Below are 27169 nucleotides of genomic sequence, written 5' to 3' on the forward strand. Positions count from 1 at the left end.
ATGCTGGCTGGAAGATACAGTGGCTGGATTTCAATGTCCCCTCTTTACGCACTCACAGACTTTGATGCGCGTTCCTGTGATATCACAGGTAATGTCCTATTCCTGTAATAGCATTTTGAACACTTACAACCTTTCAAACTCAATCACTCATCAACAGATATCAGTGAAGTCTTTGAGGGTTCAGGGCTTAGAATAAGGCACATCAAAGTCTGAGTGTTAAAGCCCACCATCTGTAATTTAATTGTCAACACTTTTTCCAAACAAGGTGGAATGTATGAACCCTATGTATTATGTGTTAATGTGTGTCTGTCTGTCTGTATGTATATGTATGTATACTACCGTATTTTCCGGACTATAAGTCGCACCTGAGTATAAGTCGCACCAGTGAAAAAATGTGTCATGAAGAGGAAAAAAACATATATGTTGCACCTGAGTCGCAGGACCAGCCAAACTATGAAAAAAAAGTGTGACTTATAGTACGGAAAATACGGTATATGTTTAATGTTGAATGTAACCTGTACCAAAGTGCTGTACTGAGAACAAATTCCACCAGCCTGGCTGTGTGGTCATTAAATTAATCAATCAATGTAAGAAGAATACAAGATTTACAATTGGTTATCAGAAATGTCAGTGTGTCAGTCAATTAATACATGTATTTATTAATTGTTTACACAAAACAAGAATACGTCAATGCCAGCTCCGCATGTAAACTCTCTCTTCCTCTCCTCTATTACCAGACTCAGGGAACCTCTCTCTGTCTTTAGTGTCTTGACACAAAAATCACTTTTCTAACACTCGCAACAACAGCAAAACTGGCAAGTGGAAAATGAAAATGTAAGAAAAAGAAAACCTACAATCACACTCCACACTCTACAAAGTAAACATTGGCATGTGGACACACATAAATAGAAGGTGGATAGAGATCAGAGACAGTGGGGCATTCCTTCATACCATTATCTTATAATTTATGTTGTATTATTGGTGCAGCCGTGGCCTACTGGTTAGCGCTTCGGACTTGTAACCGGAGGGTTGCCGGTTCAAGCCCCGACCAGTAGGAACGGCTGAAGTGCCCTTGAGCAAGGCACCTAACCCCTCACTGCTCCCCGAGCACCACTGTTGTAGCAGGCAGCTCACTGCGGTGGGATTAGTGTGTGCTTCACCTAACTGTGTGTTCACTGTGTGCTGAGTGTGTTTCACTAATTCACGGATTGGGATAAATGCAGAGACCAAATGTCCCTCACGGGATCAAAAGAGTATATATATATATATATACACACTTACTAGTGTATATATTAGACAAGTTTTAAGACAAAACGCAAAACTATTTCTTAATCAAACAAAACTTTACTCATGAAAACAAAGTCAAGAACACCAAGTCAACTCCAAAGAGCCATGACAGGCCAAAAGCACATGCAAAATAAATAAAAAAATCATATGGCATTTTCCCCATAAACACATAGGCATAATAACAAAAAAAAAAAAACACATTGACTCATCAGTCAATGTCCTTGCTGGTCAAGCAATTCCTCAGTCACCTTTGTGTCCGAGTCCGGGACATTCCCCTGATCGCTTAGGCTTCCTCAGTTGACGCCTTTTCTTTTGTGTGACTGCCGACTTCTGCTGGTTTACCAAAGCACATAACCAGGCCCTCTTCATTCACACGCACATCCAACTTGGACAGCGACATTACTTGGCGTCAAAGTATGGCAAGGCAAGGGAATCTTTGAAATACAAGAATCTTTATTCTGGAACACAACCCACATAGACTAATAACCGACAAGGACGGAGAGGAGACAGAGGGTTTACATACACAATGGGTAACAGGGAACAGGTGGACAATGATCAAGGTAAAACAAGACAGGTGGAAACCATAATTAACAGACTAACGCGGATCAGGTGAGGGGCGGAGACACGGGCACAGGGAACAGAAACACATGGCAAAACAAACAAAGAAACACATGGAACAGGACACAGGAAGTAAAGAGATGAAGACATGAAGGAAAACACTAAATGGGGAAAACAAAAAACACGACAGGACCCTTACATTACCCCCCCTCAAAGGGCCGGATTCCAGACGGCCCAAACAAAAAAAGGTCCAAACAGGGTGGGCGGAGGGGGCTAACGGCCGGAGGGTCAGGCGGGCGGCCGGACAGAGACGGAGGATCAGGCGGACGACCCGGTGGACGGCCGGTCGGAGACGGAGGGTCAGGCGGACGGCCGCTCAGAGACGGCGGGTCAGGCGGACGGCCGGTCAGGGACGGCGGTTCAGGCGGACGGCCGGTCAGGGACGGCGGTTCAGGCGGGCGGCCCGATGGACGACCGGTCAGAGCCCGAGCCTGTGTCGGATCTGGATCAGGATCCGGAGCCTGAGTCGGAGCAGGATCAGGGTCAAAAGCCTGAGTCGGAGCTGGAGCAGGATCGGGAGCAGGATCAGGGTCGAAAGCAGGATCAGGGTCGAAAGCCTGAGTCAGAGCTGGAGCAGGATCGGGAGCAGGATCAGGTGCTGGAGTCGGAGCCAGATCAGGAGCAGGATCAGGGTCAAAAGCCTGAGTCGGAGCTGGAGCAGGATCGGGAGCAGGATCAGGGTCGAAAGCAGGATCAGGGTCGAAAGCCTGAGTCAGAGCTGGAGCAGGATCGGGAGCAGGATCAGGTGCTGGAGTCGGAGCCAGATCAGGAGCTGGAGTCGAACTCGCGACTGGAGCCGGAGTCGGTACTGGAGCTTGAGCCAGCGCAGGACTCTGACTCGGGGCTGGAGAGGGAGCTGGAGCCGGAGCCTGAATCGGGGCTGGAGCGGGAGCCGGAATCGGGACTGGAGCGGGGAGGTGAGGAGCTGGGACTACTGGAAGAACTGCAGGCCCAGGGTGTTGGGGAGCTGGGACTGGAGAGGGACCTGGTCCATCCTCCTCAGAGGACCAGTCATCCTCAGTGGTTTCCCCCTCTTCATCCTCCCAGAACAGCTCCCAGGGCATTAGGTGCAGTGGCAAGTTTGACTCAAAATCAAAAAACTTGCCTTCATCCATGTTTGTCGGTCGGTTATTCTGTCACGGCTGCACGGGCAAAGTATGGCAAGGCAAGGGAATCTTTGAAATACAAGAATCTTTATTCTGGAACACAACCCACATAGACTAATAACCGACCCGGACTGAGGGGAGACAGAGGGTTTACATACACAATGGGTAACAGGGAACAGGTGGACAATGATCAAGGTAAAACAAGACAGGTGGAAACCATAATTAACAGACTAACGCGGATCAGGTGAGGGGCGGAGACACGGGCACAGGGAACAGAAACACATGGCAAAACAAACAAAGAAACACATGGAACAGGACACAGGAAGTAAAGAGATGAAGACATGAAGGAAAACACTAAATGGGGAAAACAAAACACGACAGGACCCTTACACTTGGTCCTCCAAGACACGGCCATTGTGAGCGCTGGAGGAAAGAGAGTTGTCCCTGACATAAATAAATACCGCAGAATTGGTCAGGGTCATGGTGTGCTCCTCCCCGTCTCCCCCGATCACAACCAGGACTCCGGAATATGAGATGGTGTAAGAATTTGTGCACTGGAGGAGAGAGCAGTTGTCGCAGCGGTGAGTGGGCGACCTGGGAGCTACTTTATCCTGGCCTGCGTGGCACCTCCGGCACCTCAGTTTGATTTGTATGATGATTTGATGATTTGTATGATGATATGATGATTTGTACCCCCGTCACAGGTCCGCACAGTCTGATCGCTCCTGGTGGACACAGACCTCAGTGACGTGGGCTGCCTCACATCCGCGACGGCCATGACGACGGTAGATGGAGTGGTTGTTAAGACGGTCCAGTCCCCCTCCTTCCCGATGGACAAAGTGGCGAAGTTGTAGGATCTCCCCTCCTGCACAGACAAGATTAGACGGTCCCACAGTCAGCGCTGTCTGTCCTGTGGGGTCGCAAATTTCAAACGTTTTTAATTCGCAGGGTGTGCTGTTGACAGGGACCACCCTGCTGGCCGTGGCCTTGACCATCCTGGCCTCGATCACGCCCACCTGTTGAAAACACATGCACAAAGAAAGGTCGAATTAGGGTACCTCTTGCCACGGACCCAGACGTCTGCAATGATCAGCCTGTCAGGAGACCGAGGGTCCCTCTGAAGGAATGGCGGCAGGTCCTCCGCCACCTCCACTCTGCTGCTGTTGGAAAGGAGGACATCATACCCGCCTGGGTTGCCGTAACCTGTGAACACAAAATTTAAAAAATGTGCATTCAAAACCTGACCATAAATCATCTGTTGGCCCATTTTAAAACAGTGGCGGAAGGGTAAAGCGATACTCACTCTTTCGTGTCCCCACCAGCTTAACCGCCTGTTTGTTGCTTGAATAAAATCATTCCTCCTCTCTCTCCGTCGCAAAACAGACCACTCGATTGAATTCTTCTTGTCCCGTTTGCAAGGTACATTCAAAATATCGAACATTCTTATGGGATGTCTTTTTTTTGGGGGGGGGGGGGGGCTTTCAATGCCTTTAATGAAAGGACAGTGGAGACTGACGGGAAGCGAATGGGAGAGAGAGCAGGGGTGGGATCCGAACCCGGGTCGCCGGCGTACGGTGAATGTGCCCCAGCCAGTTGCGCCACAGCTGGGGCCATTCTTACGGGATGTCTTGACCGGTGACACGCTGTGAGGATAGCCGACCACTGTCTTGCCTTCTTCCTTCACCTGCTTTGCTGGACTTGCCATTTTCGATAAGACACTGTGCAATCCAACTTCAATGTTGCCTGCTTCCTCTTTGCACGGAGTAAAATGTCCAAGCTTATATACTGAGGGAATATGTGACATGCATAACAGGCTGCAGGTGCATGTTGTGATTAAACGATGAGGTGATGATGTGTAAGGTAATCAGTAAGAAGAGGTTCACTCAAAATGTGAACCTATTCATGGGTTTCATCAGATGCCTTTCCACAAGTGTATTAATCAAGCACCATGCAGGCTGAATAGACCTCTGAAGTTCACCTACAAAAAGTAACCAAAGCTGCCATCTTTGCCCATATGGGTGCCATGTCATCTGCTGGTGTTGGTCCACTGTGTTTTCTGAGGTCCAGGGTCAACGCAGCCGTCTACCAGGAAGTTTTAGAGCACTTCATGCTTCCTGCTGCTGACCAACTTTATGGAGATGCAGATTTCATTTTCCAACAGGACTTGGCACCTGCACGCAGTGCCAAAGCTACCAGTACCTGGTTTAAGGACCATGGTATCCCTGTTCTTAATTGGCCAGCAAACTTTCCTGACCTTAGGTATTGTGAAGAAGATGTGATACGCCAGACCCAACAAATCAGAAGAGCTGAAGGCCACTATCAGAGCAACCTGGGCTCTCATAACACCTGAGCAGTGCCACAGACTGATCGACTCCATGCCACGCCGCATTGCTGCAGTAATTCAGGCAAAAAGAGCCCCAACTAAGTATTGAGTGCTGTACATGCTCATACTTTTCAGTTGGCCAACATTTCTAAAAAACCTTTTTCAAAAGATTCTTGAATGCTGCGCGTCTGGTCTGAAATCATTGGTCGGTATATTGTACAATTAATGATATAACTAGTCATGGAAATTCAGGTTTTTTTGTCAGGGAAAAGTCATGGAATTTTACTTTACTTTTGACAAAACTACTGTTTTGGTAATTATTGTTTTTTTTTGTTGTTGTGTTTTTGTTTCAATGAAGTGTTTTAACGAGAGACGCAGACCGAACCTTAATGACACTTTGTTTGTGTTTGTCTTCTTTTTCAACAGGTTGGCGTCATCGAAGTCAGGGTGGTGCAGGCCACGGCCAACGGGGTCGTGCAGGTTCGTGGAACGCCGTGTGAGCTGAAGATGTTCGAGGTCTGCGAAGCCACAGAACAGACGGGACTGACTGTGTGGGAACCGACTTATCCTGTCAGTGCAGGAGGGGAGGTCCTATCGCTTTACCACTCTCACCACGAGGAAGGAGGGAGACGAAACGGTACTGACCACCACCCCGTCCACACAGGTCACGACCACTGCGGAGGTGGGTCAGCCCGCTGTCCTGAGACCCGCGTCTGCCAGCGGCGAGGAGGTCGTCTGCGGAGCGGTGATGGGGGTCAAGATTGTGCCCGAGGTGCCACGCGGGGCAGGACAACCTGGTCGGCAGGTGCTCCACGCACCACTGCGGCATTCTACAGCGAACGACGGCCTACATCATCACGTATTCTGGAGTGGTGATAGTGCTCAGCCGGAACGAGGAGGAGCGGTCTATGTCGTTGACCAACTCTGCGGTGTTTGCCTACGTGAGGGACAACTTCCTCTCTAGCTGTGCACACGATGGCGCGGCGCTGGAGGAGTCGCTCATGGCGCTCTCAGAGGTGGAGGTCACCGTAAGCGGAGATGTATTGGTCGTCCGTTTTGGCGGGTTTGCTGCAGCAGGGCCATCAGCCGGGCAGGAGCAGGAGAGTGCCAAGCGTGCTGATGCGGCGGCCACACAGAGCGCAGGAGGGAGTAACACCGAGGACGAGGCGGAGGCAGGAGTGCGGTCGTGCACGGGTGCGCTCGATGTGTTGAATGGGCTGGAAGAGATCCTTGACAAGGAGATGACTGAGTGAAGTTGTTTGTTATTATTGTTGTGTTCTGTTGTGCTTTTTTATATTGTTCATTGGTGTAATTCAGGGTTTTTTGTTGTTTTATTCATGTGTTATTTACTGTTGATTATCGTGTGATTTTTCTGTAAATGTGGAGAAAAAAGTTGAGCATCATGTTTATCTTCTACTGTGTATATTGTACAGTGGAGTTTTCTTATATGTATATTACTTTTTCTACTGTAAGTGCATGTTGTGTGTGATGTCTGTATGCTACCGAGACCTTGAATTTCCCCTTGGGGATCAATAAAGTATCTATCTATCTATCTGAAGGTAGATGAAGCAATCAGCTTGAGAGGGACATTTGCTACAGCTAAGTTTCTTGTGGTTGGTGTCTGGTGTTTGTCAGCAGAGATAGAAACAGTGTTTCAAAGCTGATTTGTGGTCATGTCTTGCAGAAATGCACACAATTAAGAACAGTTGACTGTCTCTGTACTTGGATCTAACATGAAAGAGTATTTGATTGAGGTTGATTCCATTCCATTCGGTAATCAGTATCTGAAAGCTAAACTGAGGGAGCGGTACGGGAATGACATGTTTCACAGAAGGGAAAGGTTTTGAAGGCATGGTGACACTGAGAGAGAAAACATCATGCATCCTCAGGTCCTACTATAAGAACACTAAAAAAGGTGGAGATGAAGAGTCATCAGTGACCTCTTAATCTGAAAAAACATGAAAAACACTTTCCTAGGCTGAATAATGCTTCAGATATAGTCAAAATTAGCCTCTGGTGGCGATCTTGGATGCCATCTTGAAAATGACAAGTCTTTGAAAATTATGAACTGATACTTTAGTGTGACATATATGAATCAGTGACCTCTAAATCTGATTAAACACGAAAAACACTTTCCTAGGCTGATTAATGCTTCAGATATCCCAAATTAGCTTCTGGTGGCCATCTTGGACGCCATCTTGAAAATGACCCCTTTACTGGGGTCAGATTTTACTAGATTTTTAATATGTTATTAAGTACATCTAAAGGTATCATAATCAGTTGAAAAACCTTTTGTATCAATTTTTTTGAGGTTAGGTGTTTTTTTTCCATATATTGACCTGCCTATATTGTACAATTAATGATATAACTAGTCATGGAAATTCAGTTTTTTTTGTCAGGGAAAAGTCATGGAATTTTACTTTTGACTTAGAGTGGGAGCCCTGGTGTTACCGTTTTGGTAATTATTGTTTTTTTTTTTGTTTCAATGAAAAGTGTTTCGCAGACCGAACCTTAATGACACTTTTGTTTGTGTTTGTCTTCTTTTTCAACAGGTTGGCGTCATCGAAGTCAGGGTGGTGCAGGCCACGGCCAACAGGGTCGTGCAGGTTCGTGGAACGCCGTGTGAGCTGAAGGTGTTTGAGATTTGCGATGGCACAGGACAGACGGGACTGACTGTGTGGGACCGACTTATCCTGTCAGTGCAGGAAGGGAGGTCCTATCGCTTTACCACTCTCACCACGAGGAAGGAGGGAGATAAAACGGTACTGACCACCACCCCGTCCACACAGGTCACGACTTGCGCGGAGGTGGGTACAGCGAACGACGGCCTACATCATCACGTATTCTGGAGTGGTGATAGACCGCTCCTCCTCGTTCCGGCTGAGCACTATGTCGTTGACCAACTCTGCGGTGTTTGCCTACGTGAGGGACAACTTCCTCTCTAGCTGTGCACACGATGGCGCGGCGCTGGAGGAGTCGCTCATGGCGCTCTCGGAGGTGGAGGTCACCGTAAGCGGAGATGGATTGGTCGTCCGTTTTGGCGGGTTTGCTGCAGCAGGGCCATCAGCCGGGCAGGAGCAGGAGAGTGCCAAGCGTGCTGATGCGGCGGGCACACAGAGCGCAGGAGGGAGTAACACCGAGGACGAGGCGGAGGCAGGAGTGCGGTCGTGCACGGGTGCGCTCGATGTGTTGAATGGGCTGGAAGAGATCCTTGACAAGGAGATGACTGAGTGAAGTTGATTGTTATTATTGTTGTGTTCTGTTGTGTTTTTTTATATTGTTCATTGGTGTAATTCATTTTTTTTTTTTTTTTTTATTCGTGTTATTTACTGTTGATTATCGTGTGATTTTTTTCAGCTCATTTCTACAGCTAAGTTTCTTGTGGTTGGTGTCTAGTGTTTCAAAGCTGATTTGTGGTCATGTCTTGTTAAAAGGTCTTGTTAAAAGGTTGCCCCCGTGCGGGTTAGAAGAGGGAAAGCAAAAGTTGACAGCCCGTTCCACTGCACAGACGAACTGCCCGATGAACATGGCCAGCCCAGCAAAACAGGCAAAGGTTGAAGAGGGGACCGTGGTTGCCCATTTGCACACCGTGTCGCCTATTAAGACGTTGCGGCAAAATGTTCGTTACTTTGAGGCCACTCTCCAGACTGGGCGGGAGGAGTTTAACAGGGTGGTCTGTTTCGCCGTCTAGAAGAGAAGCGAGTTCCTGCAGGCCTCCGACAAACAGCCAGGCGGTGCGGCTGTCACGCGCGCGGAAGAGCATCAGTGCGTATCTGTCTGGCCTTCATGTGGTTGTTTTTCAATGGGCTGAGCACTGCGTTATGGTCAGGTTGTATCTCTTTCCATGTCCACGTCCTTCTGTCAAGCGTCAGCAGCGTGGGCGTGATCGACGACCTGGACTTTCCGAGGAGGAAGCCGCCCAATGTTGACCAGCTGACCGTGGCCCAAGTGTTGGCCCTGGGTCCAATGCAATGAGTAAATGTTACAGGGTTCCCTCATGTCATGGAATTTCTGGAATATCATGGCATTTTGGAAAGTCAGGGAATTTTATCATTTTTGGGGCAAAGTCATGGAATATCAGGGAATTTTGTTGTAGCAGTTTAAAATGTACTTCCCAGATATAATTAATTCAAATATTTCCACGCCGAATTGGAGTATGTCTGGTTATTAGCTTTACTGTTTGCTTGAGTAGCCCAATTGATTTATTCAATGCTCATTTATTCATTTCCCGCTCTAAAGAAGCAAAAGAGTCTTGAATGCTGCGAGTCTGCTCTGAAATCATTGGTCGTTATATTGTAGAATTAATGATATAACTAGTCATGGAAATTCAGTTTTTGGACTGGACTGAAGTCATGGACTATAGCTCACTCCAAGTTGCATAAGCATGTGTAGCAGGGGTAATTATGCTTCCCTGAATTTCCCCATCGTTTCATCAAGTTCTATGAGCATATTTTGTAGTTTCCCACGCCTCTGAGGTACAGTAGGTGGTAGGGGGGTGTGGCAGGGGTTGGTTCCCACACTGAAGACCCCTTAAGTGTTCAGGTAGAAAATACCATGCGTAGCATTCAAAGACTGCTTTGACCATCAGAAGCCTCCCATCTACTAAATCCTGTACATGACAGGAGAGAGGGAGAGAATCCCTAGCTAACAAAACAAATCTGACCATTCCATTCGGGCGATGAAGGGGCTCAAGGAGTATCGCGTTTGTGATGAAACCGGCCACACCAAGCTTACCCTCTGGGACGGAGCATCCTGTCCCTGGAGCCCTCCAAGAGTTACAAGGTTCGCCACTAGAAAATCGGGTAACCTTACAACGCTCGCGAGCACGCCATACACCACCGCAACCGAGATTGGCGCCGTCGGCGTGCCCAAATCTCTGGAGCCCCAGGACGACTTGGACACCACCACTCTGCGCGGCTGCGTCAGCGCTGTGAGCATTCGGCAGAAGTAGCGCTGCCGGAGGTGCCACCACCGCCAGGGGGACTTCCCCAGACAGTGCTCCACACACAGATGCTTTAAAAGGGCTCGACATTCAACATATCCTACAGCGGCTCGCTGGAGGTGGAAATCGACAGCGAGGACCATTGTGTCACCCTGACAAACTCCGTTGTGTGGGTTTACATCAGGAAGCACCTGGGCGGCTTAGTCAGCGACGCTGAGGTCGTTGAGGAGCACCTCCTCGACACCGGAGAAATTGAGGTATGCGTCAACTCAAGCGGGATGGTTTTGTCCATTGGACATTTGTGCCAGCTGCGTCTGGACCTTTGACTGTTGCCGAGGAGTGGTGATAGTCAGTTTGGGTAATAGGCAGAAATTGAATAGCATGTTTTTTATCTTTAGGCTTTATTTGCTGTGGTTGTAGTCTCGTTGAGCTTTTAGTCTAATAGCCTATTGTCTTGAAGTAGGCTAGACCTGGGCCGCTTTTGTGGCGATGGATCACTCGAAAAACAGGCTATAGATTTGATAAACTTAGGCCACCTTTGCCGTATTCAAAGAAGTTTCATGAAGCCGTAGGTTAATATCCCTATTGACGGTGGGCTTGAACGTGGCAGTAACACAGAATAGCCTTTGCGGTTGTAAACTCACATTTGTTTTAACGGGCAAAGGAGAAAAGACAGGGCGAAAAAGCACTTGGCATCTAGCCTAATGCGTTTTCCATGGTTCTGAAACAGGCTAACGTGATGACTTGTGCTTAAGTTTGCAGGAGATACAAAACACAGCAGAAAACATGGGTTTTTCGTGATAAATCATGGCTTGAATTGTGTATAATCTGTATGAAAAACATGACGACGCTGTTAAGCGCTGTGAAGCAGAGAGGGGTATTCCAGAAAGCAGGTTTACTGGCTTAAATGATCAGGCTATGTAAGTAACTATGGTAACATAGGCTCTGACCTGAACTGGGTATGTTAACCCAGAGTTAGCGGTAAACCTGGGATTTCAGTTCCAGAAAGCTCAAAAATGATCAGGCTATGTAAGTAACTATGGTAACATAGGCTCTGACCTGAACTGGGTATGTAGACCCAGAGTAAACGGTAAACCTGGGATTTCAGTTCCAGAAAGCTCAAAAATGATCAGGCTATGTAAGTAACTATGGTAACATAGGCTCTGAACTTAACCTGAACAAAACCTACCCTCTACCAGGTTATGTTCAATTATGTTCGGTTATTTCAGTGTATGTTCAATCAGGCCGCTATTTTTACACTTGTCACACAATGGCGTTTCATTTTGACGAAGGTCCGATTGACAAAGAAGCACAAAATCATGTAATATTCATCCGTGCAATTCACCGTGAGAGGGCGATAAGACCACGACATCACATGATAGCCTATCCATTCTTTTCCAAACGAGTTTTTCAAGAGCGCTAGAGTTTTTCAGCTGAATCCTAAATATAGGCTACTTGAAAAGCAGCATGGTGGATTAGAATAGAATAAAATAAATCTTTAATGTAGCCTACACCATAGTGGACATTTGTGTTTGGCTCACCAGACAGATGGACAAACAACATCTCAGACACATTGAAGATATAATTAAAACAAGTACAGTACAAAAAAGGGGAAACATAGCATAAGTAAACATTAAATAAGTTTAAATATAGCTGTACAGCTCAGCCGGGTATGCATGTTGTCACTAAGTTTGGTTAAGAATGCTGATGGCATTTGGGATAAAATATTTTTTAATAGGCTACACACGCTCTCCGACTGGGAGTTTTTGTAGTGTTGGGAGACGCAGAGCATATCGGCAAGCTGTCGGTTGGTGCGTAAAGTTTGCTTTGCGCTAAAGCAGTCCCTGCGCAACTTCATTCGTTTTCCTGGACACAAACCCACGAGGATCATTAATGTGTAGTTTCACCAACTGGCAGGTCAGCATCACTTATTAAATTTTCAAAATGTGCACTGAAATGTGTCCAATAGGCTACCCATGCCTTCCGACATTCACCCTTCCGATGATGGAGCGCAAAAGTTTAACTTGGCCCACAGCTGCAGAACCCGTGTTAAAATAGAAAATTACATTGGGGATTCTCAAAGAATTCTATGACCCAACTCAATCTGTGACAAGGTAGGCTAGTTTAAGAAAGCATCATTCAAAGCAGTCAATACAATACGTGATGTCCAGTGAATTATTTAATTGTGCTTTTGACATTAAATAGGCTATCCTAAAATGTACGCATTTACACGGTCAGTTAGGCTATTCTCTGCCAAGCAAGGTCTCGGACGCAGACGCTTAAGTATTGCTCTTTTTTGTTATTACAGTTCTCTCCTCGTTAGCCTCGACTACTCCGCCTCTGAAAAATACGGTGCTCTTCGTTTCGCCGGTTTCAGTCATTGTTTCGACTCTCAATAGATGATTCCTTTATAAGTTTGCCGTGAACGCGCACAACTCTAGGTTATCTAACACAGGGTTGATTGAACTAACTGGTAACCGGTGTTTTGGAACCGACAGCTCGGGTTTAGTCGCCACAGGTTCAGACAACCCAGAGGTTAAGTTTTATCTCAGTGTTTGTTAAACCTCCTTTCTGGAATACCCCTCAGAAAAGGCTTTGTGTCATGTTGTTTGTGTTATTGCATCGGCAGTGATGTCCAGTTAATGGCTTTTATTATAGTGGATGGAATCCACTATCTTGAAATCTCCTGGCTTCTTATTATTATAACCTTTTCTTTTTACCTTGTCAAAAATGAATGCAGCTCTAATCGTTGCTTAACGTAGACATGTTGAAATAACCGATGTGTAGGTCTGGAGTTGGACAAGAGAGTTATCATTTCAGATTTTTTTAAAAGTTTATACTTTGAGAAATAGGGGATTAAAAATTAAAAAAAAAAAAAACTATTTTCTCTGTATGACATCACAATGGGGGCTCATTTAGAAGGGTCTTAAAGTAGGCTAATCAGGTGCGGGTCCACCTGCATACAATCAGGCGCTCCCTAAACTAGTCCTACACATCCTGTAATTAATCGTTTTTGCCACACTGTTCAATTCTTTTCAAGACAGTTTACGTTCTTGTTGTCTGCTTCGTCCAACAAACTACGACGAAACGGACGTTTTCCTACCACACCCAATGTAAGTTGCAATTCATTTGTATTTTCTATTTGAATAGAGTATCGGCTAGACAAGTAAGCAAGCAAGCTGGCGCTAGCTGCCATCAATTAGCAACACACTCGTAGCTGCTACGTCTAGAGAGGACGTTAACTTTAACTCTAATAAGTTCTTGATTAAGCGATAACCGAGGATTCAGTAGGTAAGTTATATTACGTTAGCTAGACCTCAGGAATGTTTCTAGGTTCGCGATTGTGTGCAGTGACGGCGATAGGGCTAAGCCTTCACACTCAAATTGTCAGCCGCCTTTCCTAGCGATAACGTTAACTGGCCTGACGAGGGAAATGGCTTTCTATGGCAAACAGTCGGTGGCTGAAACTTAGCCTTCGTTTTTAACTACGTTTATATGAGTGGTAGGTTGTGGTGTAAAATTACTTGATTGTAGGCTTAGCTGTTAGTTTGTTGTTCAGTTGAACATATTTATTTAACAACTGTCTCTTTTTTTCCCCCTTCTATTTCTGCTAGGTGCCGCTTCACTCTGCTACTGACTGCAACTGCTATGGATGCTATTCATGGGTTTCATCAGGTCCCTTTCCACAGGTGTATACAATCAAGCACGTAGATTATGAATGCAGACAGCATGGTGCTTGATTAAAACACCTGTGGAAAGGGACCTGATGAAACCCATGAATACTGAATGGTTGGCAGGAAAGCACAGCACACGTGAATTTCTAGATGAAGAGTGAATAAATGCACTTGCTTAACTGATTAACAAGTTTTCAATTGTTATTTATGCTAGCTTGTGTAGCCTACACCAGACATACCTAGGCCTAGCCATATTTATCCTGGCTGTAGATAAAGCAGGATATGAATTTACCGAATATTTTGCCAGATTAGGCTAGTAATATAATTCCTGCTGTCCAGCAAGGGTTGCCAGTAGCTTGCAAGGGAACTCTCTGGCCTATGTAACATATAAAAAAGAGAGACAGTATGCTTACCAAAAAGTATTTGATGATTTAACCTATAGATGCGCTGTGCTTCCCTGTGCCCACTCACTGCCATGATCTTCCTGGCCGCAAGACCTGCGTCGGACAGCTGTGGATAGGCTGTGATTTGTGTATCTGACTGATGTCCCTGCCTCCTGGCACAGCCGAGGAAGCATTTTGCCCAGTTGGTTTACGCTGAGGGGGGTTGATGTATACCAGAATGGGTCGGATGATGAAAAGACCCTCTTTGGGTGCATATAAAATGCTGTTGCATCTAGGGGGATCTTGCTGAGGTACTTGATCAGCGAGGCAACAGGGCAGAGAGGATTGCCTGGCTCCCCCATACATCGCCCCCTGTTGGTTTTCTTTGGCCCTCTCCAACAGGTCTTTATGGGTTTTCTTGTCTTCATTGAATGACTGTAAAATAAGGACGGGCGTTTTCATCCTGTTTTAAGCTTAACGAGTCAGGCTTCAGGTGCCTATTGCCCTCGCTCCCCTTGCGGCCGAAATGCAGCTGAATATCGTACCACACCTTGTTTAAAAGGCTTCTGGGGTTTGCTGGATGGAGTGCAGCAGAGCCCCTGAGGATGGCTTGTAGAGGTGGATTTTGTTGTTCGTTCTCATGACCCAGTTCGCGTCGTTCTTTTGTTCATTCGCATTTCCGGTAGCCTACAACGTAGTTCAGCAGTGAATCATGGAATGCAGGTTCTCAGCTCCTCGTTTCTGAAAACGGTCAACACAACACTGTAATTGTAGCGGCAAATATAGCTGCAACTTCATGATTATGTGTACTTTTAGACAAAACAGCAGTAGCTAATGTGTTCATTTACCTTGACATTACATATTGAAGGTAAATAGAGTAGCTACGGCTAGGTCAGCTAATTTCTTTTTTAAAAATGTGTTAATTCATAAAGGAACAAAGACCCAGTAGGCTATGCCGACAAACATGTTTAAAGGCTTGGCAGAAAGATTATATTGATGAAAAGGTTTCAAGTCCCCATTTTGCCTAGGCTACAGAGCCATAATCACTCTGCTTCTTCTGCTTCACTCTGCCAAGAACGAGTGACTGACTTAACGAGAACGACAGACCGAAGTGAAACAGGTGGGGGGGTCTTGCCATGAGAACGAACGAGACGGATTAAAGAGACATTTATTAACCTGGCATGACACAGAAAATACAAAGACTGCATGCATTTACCATTAGACAGATATTTAAATGTAAATGCCAATATTGAAATGCAAAATGGAGTTGTTAATATAAACCATTATCGTTATTTTTTATCGTATGCTCTCCCACTAGTCTCACTAGCCCATTTGTTTTTTTTCATGGAAACGGTTGCTGTGCTTTCATGCCCCTCATTGGCTAATTCGATGAGAACGTTTTAGAAACAATACAGACAACAGCATACGATTGGTTTGGCTCTCGCCTTAGGAAGCTGGGCCATAGGCATTCACAGCAGCACTAGGTCAGTGTGATTCAGCGACGAACAAAAGAACGAACAAGAACTGGAAAGGCGAACCAGTTCAGGTCGTTCATTTTAAAGACCCGTTCAAAGGAACTAGTTTGTTCGCGACCGACCCACCTCTAATGGCTTGGTCCGCCGATGAAATTGGTGGGTGGTGTGTTGACTTGTCCCTTCCAGCCTTCCTCATTTGCTTGAGGGCACCCTGTAAACTCGATGTCTTGCATCATATATTACACATTCGGCAAAGGGGGGGGGGATCATTGATGATACGATTGAGCCCTGCCCGAAGTCCGGCATGGCTACTGATCCCATATACCTCCCCTTTGGTTGTTCTTATGGTGGCGTAAAATTACTGCAATAATGCGCCGAGATCAGATTTGGCGATGGTTTTAAAGTTGATGTCTCTCTTCGTGTCCGATAGCCAGGTTTTAACAGTTAACGGCCCACAATGTTTGCTTCACGGTGTTCATTTCGTGCCGGCTCTTTTCAATGCAGTCCAGTTCTTCTGCGCTGATGGAGACGCACCTGGATGAAGATGCGCTCTCCTCCCGCTTGATTGTAAGTTAAAGGTCACATTCACTGAGAAACCGTTTAATACTTGTTACTTCTTGAAATACTTGAAAGAGCCCTTCCCAATGACGCCGAAGGGAAACTGACTATTCATGGCCTCGCCCACCTTGGCTTGTGACCGCCTACAGGAAGACTGGAAGATTTTGCGGCTAGGGGATTGTCTCTCTGCAGCTAGTAGGAGCTAACAGCAAGTTGCCAACATGGCGGAAAAAAAATCGTGCCTGTTTTATTTCTGGCAATAACACATCAATGTTGCATGTCTTGCCTTAGAAACATGAGTTGAGGAAGAAATGGTTCGGATTTATCGTTGGAACACCACCACCGAAGAAGTGCAACATTAGTTCTGTGTTCCAATCATTTCGACCACACTCACTGCCTTAGAAAGTGGTTTTGCATCGATGTTCTGAAAACCTGGTTCTGTACCGTCATGACGATCGACCACCAGCTCACAGGCTGTAAGTACAAACAAACTTTTCCACCTAACGTCTGTTACAAAATAGCATGTTCATATTCTTCACGTTAGCATGCATGAAAAGGGTACAAGCTAAGCTTAGGCTAGCCTATATTACAGGAAGCTACACCAGGCACGTAACTGAAGTGTTCTGTTCGCGACGTGTAAAATCAGAGAATGCCTAATAGGAAGGGCTCTGGTAAAATCCATTAGAGGAATGGTCTATTTTCCCGAACGTAGCCTACAGGCCACTAACACGCCAGGTGTAGGTACTTCCATTGATTAGGCCTATTGGAAGCTAATTGTTGCAGTACATAACGCGAACGGAATGCTTCAGTTACGTGCCTGGTGTAGCTACACTCATAAGAAACTGACCACACTACCCAGAGATTTAGCTTGTTGAACCTATAATCTTCTAACCTAAGCGTTAAACCACAAATAATAATATTAGCAACAATATTTTATGCTCAACTAAGTACGGGTATTGTTCTAGTCTAAACAGGGAAAATCAAAAACACAATACCCGTGCACTATTAGGTTAAGTTGCTATCACTAGAGCTCAGGTATTTACACTTAAGTCTAATTTATGTCTTCTTGCCATTATTGACATACAATGATGTTTTGTTTGATTACTTGCTGTTTACTTAGTGTTTTGTATGTCTTCCAGAGCACATCCTCATGTCAGGCTACACAGCTTTCTAGCCTACATTAGGTCATCATGTTAGAAGCAAAGGTTTGTGATCTAACTTTTATTGTTGTGCTAGTTAGTTTCTAGAAGTCTTTTTCTAGTAGGCTAATACAGGTTCTTATGTGCTCGTCAATGTTTTGGAAAGTCAATTCATGGGTTTCTTCAGGTCACTTTCCACAGGTGTATAAAATCAAGCACCTCGATTATGAATGCAGACTGCATGGTGCTTGATTAATACACCTGTGTAAATGGACCTGATGAAACCCATGAATTGCATAACAGATAGAATTGATATTGCTGAATGTCTTCTTGTGGGTGTGCTACTTAGTACATCATACACCTTACCACAGTCACTAAAATATTTTTGTTTCCATTGTGCCAGTACAGTTTTGTGAGAGTGAATGTCCTGTGTACTATTAGTATCTTGTAACTTGACAGTAATACACATTTATTTACTTTAGGTACCCAAACAGAATACTTAATGAAAAGTATGAGTATTGATACAAGCACTTCGGATACACCATGGGCATGGGGGCCTGCTACCTCTACTGCCATCAATCCTGTTCATCCAAGGCCAGCTAGAAGACCTCGGGTTGATCAAGAGGAGGAGGAGGATGAAAGCGACATCTCCACAATAACACCTGATGGCTCCACCTATGGCCCAGCGCAATCAAAGAGCAATGTAATAAAATCATCACAGCCAACGAATGTGTTTTGTGTGTTGTCCCTTCGGATCCCCAGGACAATACAAGCCGAAACAACAACTCAGACCTTTTTCCCTAAATAATCCCAGCACCATCTTACAAAGGATCTGTAGGCCAGATGTCTGCATCGTCTGGCAAAAAGAGGACATTGTTAATTCTGTGCATAGTTTGGATGTTCTTGTTTTGTGTTTGCATTATTTTAATAGACTGCAATATTACTATTTGTCAGTGTTTCACGGACCACCTAGCAAAAAAAAACAAAACAGACCTACTTCAACAGTATATATTACACAATAGGTCTTCTCACTGAACCACCTTGCTTATTGTCTTTGCACCTTGCTTATGGTGTCAGAGGATTCATATGATTTAAACTGGCATAGGTTACATCAGTGTTGCAGAACTGTTTGGATTTACAAGTTGGTTCAATATTGCAAACAACTCATCTATTATATTTTACCACATCTACTTGTGGAACACTTGAGATAGCTTGCGGACCACACTTTGATTACCACTGCTGTATGTAAATATAATAAAGTTGTTTATAGAAAATTGACCTGTTTTGTATATTTGTTTTAGGAGTTTCATCAGTTTTTGTCCCTTTTAAGCTAAAGGTTTATCTTACCTTTCATATCTTCTGTCTCACAGAGGGCCATAGTCGTCATAGTCGAATGTTTAGTGCATTTTGAAGGGAGTACATTATGCTAAGGCAGACTGGTTCTAATCCTGGGTACAGGGTCAGGGGTACTGGTGTTGCCCATTTTTCTAACCACATGAGCAATCCCCTTACGAAAAAGTAGTATAGGAATCTTATAGTATTTGGGACAAAATATTATAGTAATCTTATAGGAATAATTGGGACATACTGTAGAAGTACTACTAATAACTATAATATCCTGTAACCGCTATAGTTTTTCTATAGTAGTCTTATAGTACCTATAGTATGTCCAAATACTATAGTGTTACTGTAATATTTAGTCCCAAAATACTATAAGATTCATATAGTAGGCTACTTTTTCTGTCATACGTGACAGAAAACAACTTGAGTAGGCTAACCTCTGCCAATGTCAGGCTATCAAAGCCATAGTTCTCATTACCGGAGAAGTCTTGCAGCACACATTCTCTGCTTCTGTAGGCATTCTGGTACAATTCCAGCAAAATATAGCTAGGTAGGCGTGTTTGCATTTAGATCTATATATATATATATTGGGCTATGACCAAGTGGTCTTTCAATGATAGTTATGGTTTGAATTCCATGATACTATCTAGCTATTCCGATAGCATTAGCAGGCTAGGTCAGTGGCTGAACTGCATTTAGGGTGCTTACCTGTGTTGTGAAGTAAAATATCTACTAGGAAGATTGCAAAGACTTTTGACTGTGTAAAGAAATAGGTCTTTATTTTAAAACGTTTCCAACTGTTTATTACTTGAAAGCAAGATGACGATTGTCACAAACGTTTACCTCTTTTAGGAGAAATTTTAAGCTGACAGGCAATTGTTACCATTCTATTAAACCAACGTTCACCGACAAACGATCAGGAAGCGGTTCTTCTTCCTACTCGAATACTAGGATCAAACACATGAAGTTGTATCTCCGAAGACATTTTGTGCAACAGTTTTGACTCGAGTTTTAGCCAGGTTTTAGCACTGTAAAGTTGAATATGGAGCATAGCACAGGCAGAATCGGATGAGGACGCACTGGAGGAAGCGTCACAGTACAGTTAGCCAATCAGAGGTGAATTCATTAGCATGTCATTAATATTCATGACTAGAGGCGAAATCCAGTTGTTCCTCCCCGCCCACCTTCCCCACCAAACTAGAACAGCATGAAACAGACGCAGGACAGCATTTTTTTCACCAAAACCGGCTCACAGGGCATTCATCAATACTACAGACCACTGCAAAATTAATGAAAAAACGATGAGATGAGACCTTTAATCCTCGTCATCTGACATTTCATAAATTAACTCAAAAGTTATTTGATTTAAATCGATCTCCATTTTTTCTCTGTCAAGGCTACTCGCTGTGTTAAATTATGAGAATTTTGTAATTTAACGGTTATCGCTCGTGTCAAAGCGCTATAGAATCATCGCATTGTATCGCGGAGTGATTTATTATTAGCTGTGCAAAGTCTGACTGAAATGTCCAGGGATATTTCAACTCATGGAACGTCTCTTGGCCAATCAGAAACAAATAAATAGTTCCATAGAACCCAATTGTTGTATAAAATAAATTACATGAAGTACAGTAAAATAGGCTATATAAAATATTAAAGTAAACTTGACGTCTTGTTAATTTTTGCCAGTAGGTGAATCTTAATTCACCTGACCAGAACAAAGGTTGCACAAAGTTAACGTTTGGAAAGCCAGCAGAAGTTGAGCAGACAAAGAGGAGTGAAGGTGAGAAATGTAGCTAGAGAGATGTAGTAGAGATGCATTAGGGCTACAGATGCTAACCTGTAATGAAAATGTTATGTTGAAATTCAGTTTAGATGCAGTTAGCTAACCTGCATTGAAAACGAAGCTATATCAATGTTATACCCAGACAGCACACATTAATCTGCCCAATGTCGGTTTCAGATCAGCATGGAATCCTCCCATATAATAATGTCTCAGGGGTATCGGCCTGAAGTCGCTTCCATGTATGTTGGCTTTTGATCGTTCCCACTACCCAAAGCAGATCCCGCTCTATCTGTTCTTTTTGTGTGTAGCAGGCAGCCAGGCACGAACAGTACACTCAGATCAGCCTCCTGGAGCAGTTGGTAAATTCACCCATGTAAATTGTCAGAAAGTAGGCATTGTGTCAATTGTATGACTATTTATATATTTGCCTGCTAGGCTAAGCCATAACTTGGTGTACATTACATTATAAAGAGCTGTTTTGGGGTAATACAACTTTGTTGTGAGCTAATTGCATGTAAATGCAATGGACTATTATCACTGTTATCACTCTTTTTATCGATATTATTCTTCCGACCAAATTCGACGTTTAATGACACTAAAACCACTGAACCGTTTGACGTCATTCAAACACTCCTACAAAGGTCTTGTAACGGACAATTGTACAATGTAATTTTTACATTTGTGAACTTTATACTTTTTGAGATATTGACGATAAAAGAGCAAGAAATTCCCATTGAGTTAACATTGACCGCCGTGGCGGCAATTTTTAGCATTATGACGTGACCTGCAGCTGAAAGCAATCAACCACTGCAATATTTCTACCACTGGAGCTGTGAGTCTTCTGAACGTTCATCTTATCGCCTGCTATGATCCCACTTTACTTGCTCGTAACTGTCCTTCAGAGGCACATTTCTCTAATTACAGACAAGGTAAGTGGTCCGACTTCTGGCAGTTGACTCATTTGTCGTCAAACATTATGTTGTATGAAATGATAGGTCACAAATAGCCAAACTAACGTTATAACGTTAGGGGAATAGTTAACGTTACTTAATCTGTTGATATTTATTATGTAGGCCTAAGGAAACCCACCTTAATCAATGTTAATATGTCATCAACTTTAAAGTGACCGGTTAGCTGTAGGTTTCGATAACGTTAGCTAACGACAATCAAACTAATCACTGACGTTACATTTGCTCACTAACCAGCATTAATGTTAACCGGATAAAAAAGCCTAATCATATTGTACGGATATTATCTGGCTCTTGATTAAATACACCTGTGGAAAGGGACCTGATGAAAGCCATAGCCTACTGTTTGGAAACGGACCATATGACCAAAGTATTGTTAAAACACACTACAGAAGTTGAGGTATAACGTTTGTGTTGTCAACATAGGCTACAGAGTATGTTTACTTGGCCTAGGCTAACGTTACTCATTTCTGCATTATTCTGGCCTAAAAAATTAAAGCGTAGCCTGGCACACGAATCAAGCTTCCCAGTTGTAGTACATCATAGAGTAGGCCTACATCGTAATCTGTAGAAAATATGTGGATGACAGACCTAGCAAGCTGTATAAGCTATAGTGTAGTTAGTTATCAAGATACATAATATCAGAATGGTCCATCCTTAAGACTCAGTTTATGATTATCAACAGCAACAACACACCCTTTGCCTACAAAGTGTTCTAAGTTGTTTACTTTAAACTGTTTGGCTATCAACTATCCTTAAACTGAAATGAATAAAACACAAAATGTTGCTTTGTTTGCAACGAAATACTATAGGCTAGTATATTTAACTACCATTACAGATTTATGGTGCAACAACCTCACTTAAATATCTAAGTGGTATTGAACAATTGTACACATTCCTTGTTTTTGGTATAACTCTAACTTGTTTCCTTTTGTCTTTTAGGTTCCAGACCAGTGTGGTGATGACTGTGTATTACTTTACGTGTGTGCCTGTCTGTGTGCACATCCTGCCAACCATATGTTGCTGACATTAACACTTACATTCATTCCTAAAAACATGTGACCATATCTGCACATACCTTTGAACTATACTGAGATGTAAATCTGAGATCTACACTGAGACATTCTGAGTATTATATTGTTACAGGAGGACTATGACAACAACTATATGAAGCATGCACACATTTGAATCATACCTGTGTTGTGACATCTGTGAAACTTAGCTGTGCTGTTAGACCTCTGTTTTTAGACCTGAGCTGTGCTGTGTGAAAATTAAGATTCTAACCTAAACTAAAATTAAAATTCTAATTAAGTTCTGTCTAAAACTGATCATCTGAAGGGCTGAATCTTATTCTTCAGTCTATATCACCACCAAATGGGACCTATTACTAGACCTCTAGCTCCTGCTGCCAGTTCAGAATTACCACTGATAAATAGATCTGTCTTAGGATATGATTGGCATTAAGTTCTGTAAGAATGCAAATGCAATAGACATCTGGTTTCTCCCTAATCATTATTGGGTAACTTTTTTACTTCATTACATTACATTTAGCAGACACTTCTTGACCAAAGTGACTTACATATGTCAGCTATATTACAAGGGATCACATTGTCCCCGGAGCAACTTGGGGTTAAGTGCCTTGCTCAAGGGCACAACGGTGGAAGCCGGGAATTGAACCGACAACTTTCAGGCTACTGCACGCTAGCCCAGTTCCTTAACCACTACACTACCACCGCCCACACTTCAAGCTTACATTGGTTGATAAGTGTTCATACTGCTGTATTAAAACAAAGAATGTTGATCAATATTGAATTAACAATTTATTTTTACTGTCATATACAGTACTCTAGGCTAACATCTAACCAAGTAAGTGGTTTTCAAGAATACTTTAAGTCTATGTAATTTGAATAATTATACTGTAAGTAATATAATGTTATAAACAGCATCTTTTTTGCATTTACATGCAATGGTAATTCCCTGGAATTACATTTTCTAGTTCACGTTAGCTAGTTGAGCTAACACTGGAAAATATTTTAAACCTAGCTAGCGGCTATGGCGAAATGTTAACACTACAGCATCCATGATTACCGTAGGTATAATGAAAGCAATATGCTTGGGTGTAAGAATAGCAAGTTATTATTTGAACGTGAGACTTAACCCAGTGGGTTTCGGCGTACAGCAGCTTTGGTATAAATGGAAATGGAAAATAGAAATGGAATGGATACATAAATACATACTGCCATTATGTGGTATTAAAGGAGAATTACCGTGATTTTTCATATAGTTTTTTCTAGCTTGCCGAGTACTGTCAGTTTGAAGAAAAAAAACCCCAAAAACAATTGATCTACCTAGCTCAAGTTGATGCCCCATGTTCAGGCCCCCAGAGTGTAGCACTGTAGCTGCCTGGCAGCTCTAGCTGTTAAGAGATCTGTGAAAAATCGCCAATATTCTCCTTTAAGCTTATTTCAACATCTGATATCAAAATTCTGTATGAGCCCAAATATACTTACCAATAATCACCTCCTTCAGGTGGAGGCTGGCCAAGGAGGTCTTTCCATTTACTCCCCTCCAGTTTAGCCCCTTGGCCAGCCCATTTGATATCACCCCATTAACCTCCAAGTGCAGTCACGCACATCTGCGCCCCCGATTATGGCCAGGTAGTTGATCTAAAACAGATTTGAAAAGAAAAACAACTATTTACGATTTACGAAGTTTCTGATAAACAAAATGTCATTCTTTTGTCCTGCCACAGTTGTTGTGCACTTTGTGTTTGAATTCATATCGTTCCTTGCTCTGCTCCAGGAGGGGAAGGCCTTCAGGGGCTGATACAGCCGTCCCCTCCCGATGCTGGAGCAGCCGTAAGATGGTGGACTGCTGGTCCAGCACCATCTTCAGCTTCGTTAGCACCTCCTTCAGTACTATTACAGAAAAAATAGGTTGACTATGTTAAAATTAAATACAAACAACACAAACCCCTATAACATGTATTTATTTAGTTTTTTTAGCTGACACTTTTCATCCAAAGTGACTTACATAATGTAAACTAGAAATGCAATTCCAAGGAATTACCAGTGCATGAAAATGCTAAAGTTGTGATGTAAAATATCATGTATAGTTAAAACAGATAATACAGAGATGGTTACTACGGTGATGCTAGGATAGACATGGTGGTTGCATAGCTTAATAAAAGTTGATTGTTTAAAAGCTGAATGTAGATAGTTTAAAAGTTGTTGATAGACAGCTAGTTTAATAGATAGTTTAATGATAGTTTAAAAGTAGACCGTTTAAAAGTTGAAGGTAAATAGTTTAAAAGTTGTTGACAGAATGAATGTTGATATTCAAATAGTTTAATGGCTGTGTATAGGTAGATATTTGACGATAACTGAAAGTTGGAATGGCTCTAATGTTTGCTAGCAGTTATGCTAAGATTTTTAACTATGCTAACCATGCTACTTAGCTAATGTTTTATAGCAGTGCTAGCAATGCTAACCTGCTAACCATGTTACTTAGCTAACATTTTCTAGCAGTTTAATGAATGTTGATATTCAAATAGTTTAATGGTGATAACTGAAAGTTGGAATGGCTCTAATGTTTACTAGCAGTTATGCTAAGATTTTTAATTCTGATAACCATGCTACTTAGCTAATGTTTTATAGTGCTAGCAATACTAACATGCTAACCATGCTACTTAGCTAACTTAACTAACATTTTCTAGCAGTTTTGCTAAACATGCTAACTATGTTAACCATGTGACTTAGCTAACCAAGCTTATCATTTTAGTAGTTATGCTAATTAGCATGCTAACTATGTTAACCATGTTACTTAGCTAATAATTTTTAGCAGTTATGCTAACCATGTTATTTAGCTAACTTAGCTAATCATTTTTAGCAGTTTTGCTTACAATGCTAACTAACATGCTAGCATGCTAACTATGCTAACCATGTTACTTAGCTAATCATTTTTAGCAGTTATGCTAACTAGCATGTTAACTATGCTAACCATGTTACTTTAGCTAACCTAGCTAATCATTTTTAGCAGTTTTGCCAAAAATGCTAACTATGCTAACCATGTGACTTAGCTAACCTAGCTAATAATTTTTAACAGTTTTGTTAAAAATGTTAACAATGCTAACTTTGCTAACCATGCTAACTAGCTACAGTGGGTAGGAGTCATAGTTGATGAAAAGTGTTGACATAGTTGATGACAAGTTAAAAGTTGTTGATAGACAGCTAGTGAATGTATATAGTTTAAAAGTTGTTGATAGACAGCTAGTTTAATAGATAGATAGTTTAATGATAGTTTAAAAGTAGACCGTTTAAAAGTTGAATGTAAAAAGTTCAGTAGTTTAATGGGTTACATTGTTTAACAGTGGATTATTGTAGTGAGGACTTTTATTTTGAAACAGTTTTGGGCAGAGGAAACAGTTGAATAGGATGTGTAGTCTTAATTGACCCAGATTGTATGCTTAAAGCCTGAGGCTGCAGGTGGCCTGAACACCTGCCATAGGATTCTAATTGCTTAACGGCCATATTATGATGTCACAATCGGCAATGTTAAGTCTATGGGGATTTTTAAAAAGTTTTTCTTTAATAGTTTAAAAAGTATAAAAGTTTCAAAGTTGAAAAGTCATACCAACCCGATCTGTTTGAAGATCTGTTGTAATTATATTACAAGGGACAACATTGTCCCCGGTTCAACTTGGGGTTAAGTGCCTTGCTCAATGGCACATAGTGGAAGCCGGGAATTAAACACAGTTTACTACTGCATGCTAGCCTAGCTCCTTAATTACCACCACCAATAAACAGTAAGGTACAGCCAAAACGGCAATGTCTAGAAAATTAGAAAATGTACTTATATTCAGTGCTTACATTGTGTGTCCCCATTGGAGCTTTGTCCCTGTAGTCCTACAAAAAAAAAATATGTTGAAATGCACACATCGCACACATACACATTCCTCACCACTCCTTCTCAATAGAGCGCATGGCAGATTGTGCCGGATATGATTGAGCAGTGCTTAAAAGTGGATAGCGGCAAATACATTAGCTTTTTATAGGGACAATCCTGGAAAAGTATGACTGTACATTGTGTGTATTTTTCCAGTTTACTAGACAAAATATATTGCATCCCTTAAAATAACTTGTAGTACATTACTAGTGAACAAGAGAGAACACAGAGCCCAGCTTTAGTGATGTAACTAGCCCTATAATCAACTAGAAATCACTTGATCTTACCAGAATCTGTCTGCGGGGGGCATCTAAAGGTGTGGCAACCAGGTAATGCTACAGGGGGATATATACAATGTTAACAAGGAAAATGTAACATGAAATGTATGTATATAAAGTATATGAATCAGTGACAAAGCAGAACAATGCACTCACATGGCACGTGGGTGTCTGGCTCCCAATTATGGACCATGTCCGAAAAACTAAGTGCAGTGGTGGGGAGAGGAGGGAGTGCAGGGGAGTTTAGGATGGGTTGAGGGGAGGGATTAATGCTGGGGATAAAAGGGGCAGGGGCGAGTTTCTTGGAGTCTGGTGGGGGACTGTCCTCCTCCGACTACAACTTTGCCCCC

General features: G+C 43.0%; 2 protein-coding genes across 3 annotated transcripts in view; one reads left to right on the forward strand and one right to left on the reverse strand.

The window, feature by feature from the left end:
• Positions 1-27169, forward strand: part of LOC121690252 (C-type mannose receptor 2-like) — a 1098322-nt gene that overhangs the window by 17101 nt on the left and 1054052 nt on the right. The window lies entirely within an intron of this gene.
• Positions 1725-4560, reverse strand: LOC121690272 (vegetative cell wall protein gp1-like). 2 transcript variants are annotated; one of them, XM_042070762.1, is made up of 4 exons: positions 4315-4560; positions 4070-4214; positions 2715-3876; positions 1725-2546 (listed from the first exon to the last, which is right to left on the reverse strand). In XM_042070762.1, exons 3-4 carry the CDS (start codon positions 3018-3020, stop codon positions 2046-2048), a joined length of 807 nt encoding a protein of 268 aa, XP_041926696.1. In that variant the 5' UTR covers positions 3021-3876; positions 4070-4214; positions 4315-4560; the 3' UTR covers positions 1725-2045. The 2 variants fall into 2 exon arrangements, with proteins under 2 accessions (XP_041926696.1, XP_041926697.1); XM_042070763.1 differs by lacking the exons at positions 4070-4214; positions 4315-4560 and having other exon boundaries at positions 2715-4021.

This window comes from Alosa sapidissima, chromosome 18 (assembly GCF_018492685.1).
Source record: "Alosa sapidissima isolate fAloSap1 chromosome 18, fAloSap1.pri, whole genome shotgun sequence".
Taxonomy (NCBI): Eukaryota; Metazoa; Chordata; class Actinopteri; order Clupeiformes; family Clupeidae; genus Alosa; species Alosa sapidissima.

Excerpts from the sequence above, each read along its gene's own strand:
- LOC121690272 (XM_042070762.1), bottom strand. The coding sequence starts at position 3,020 with ATGGATGAAGGCAAGTTTTTTGATTTTGAGTCAAACTTGCCACTGCAC. Across the intron at positions 2,547-2,714 it reads CTGCGCTGGCTCAAGCTCCA|GCTTTTGACCCTGATCCTGC; the intron begins GTACCGACTCCG and ends GCTCCGACTCAG.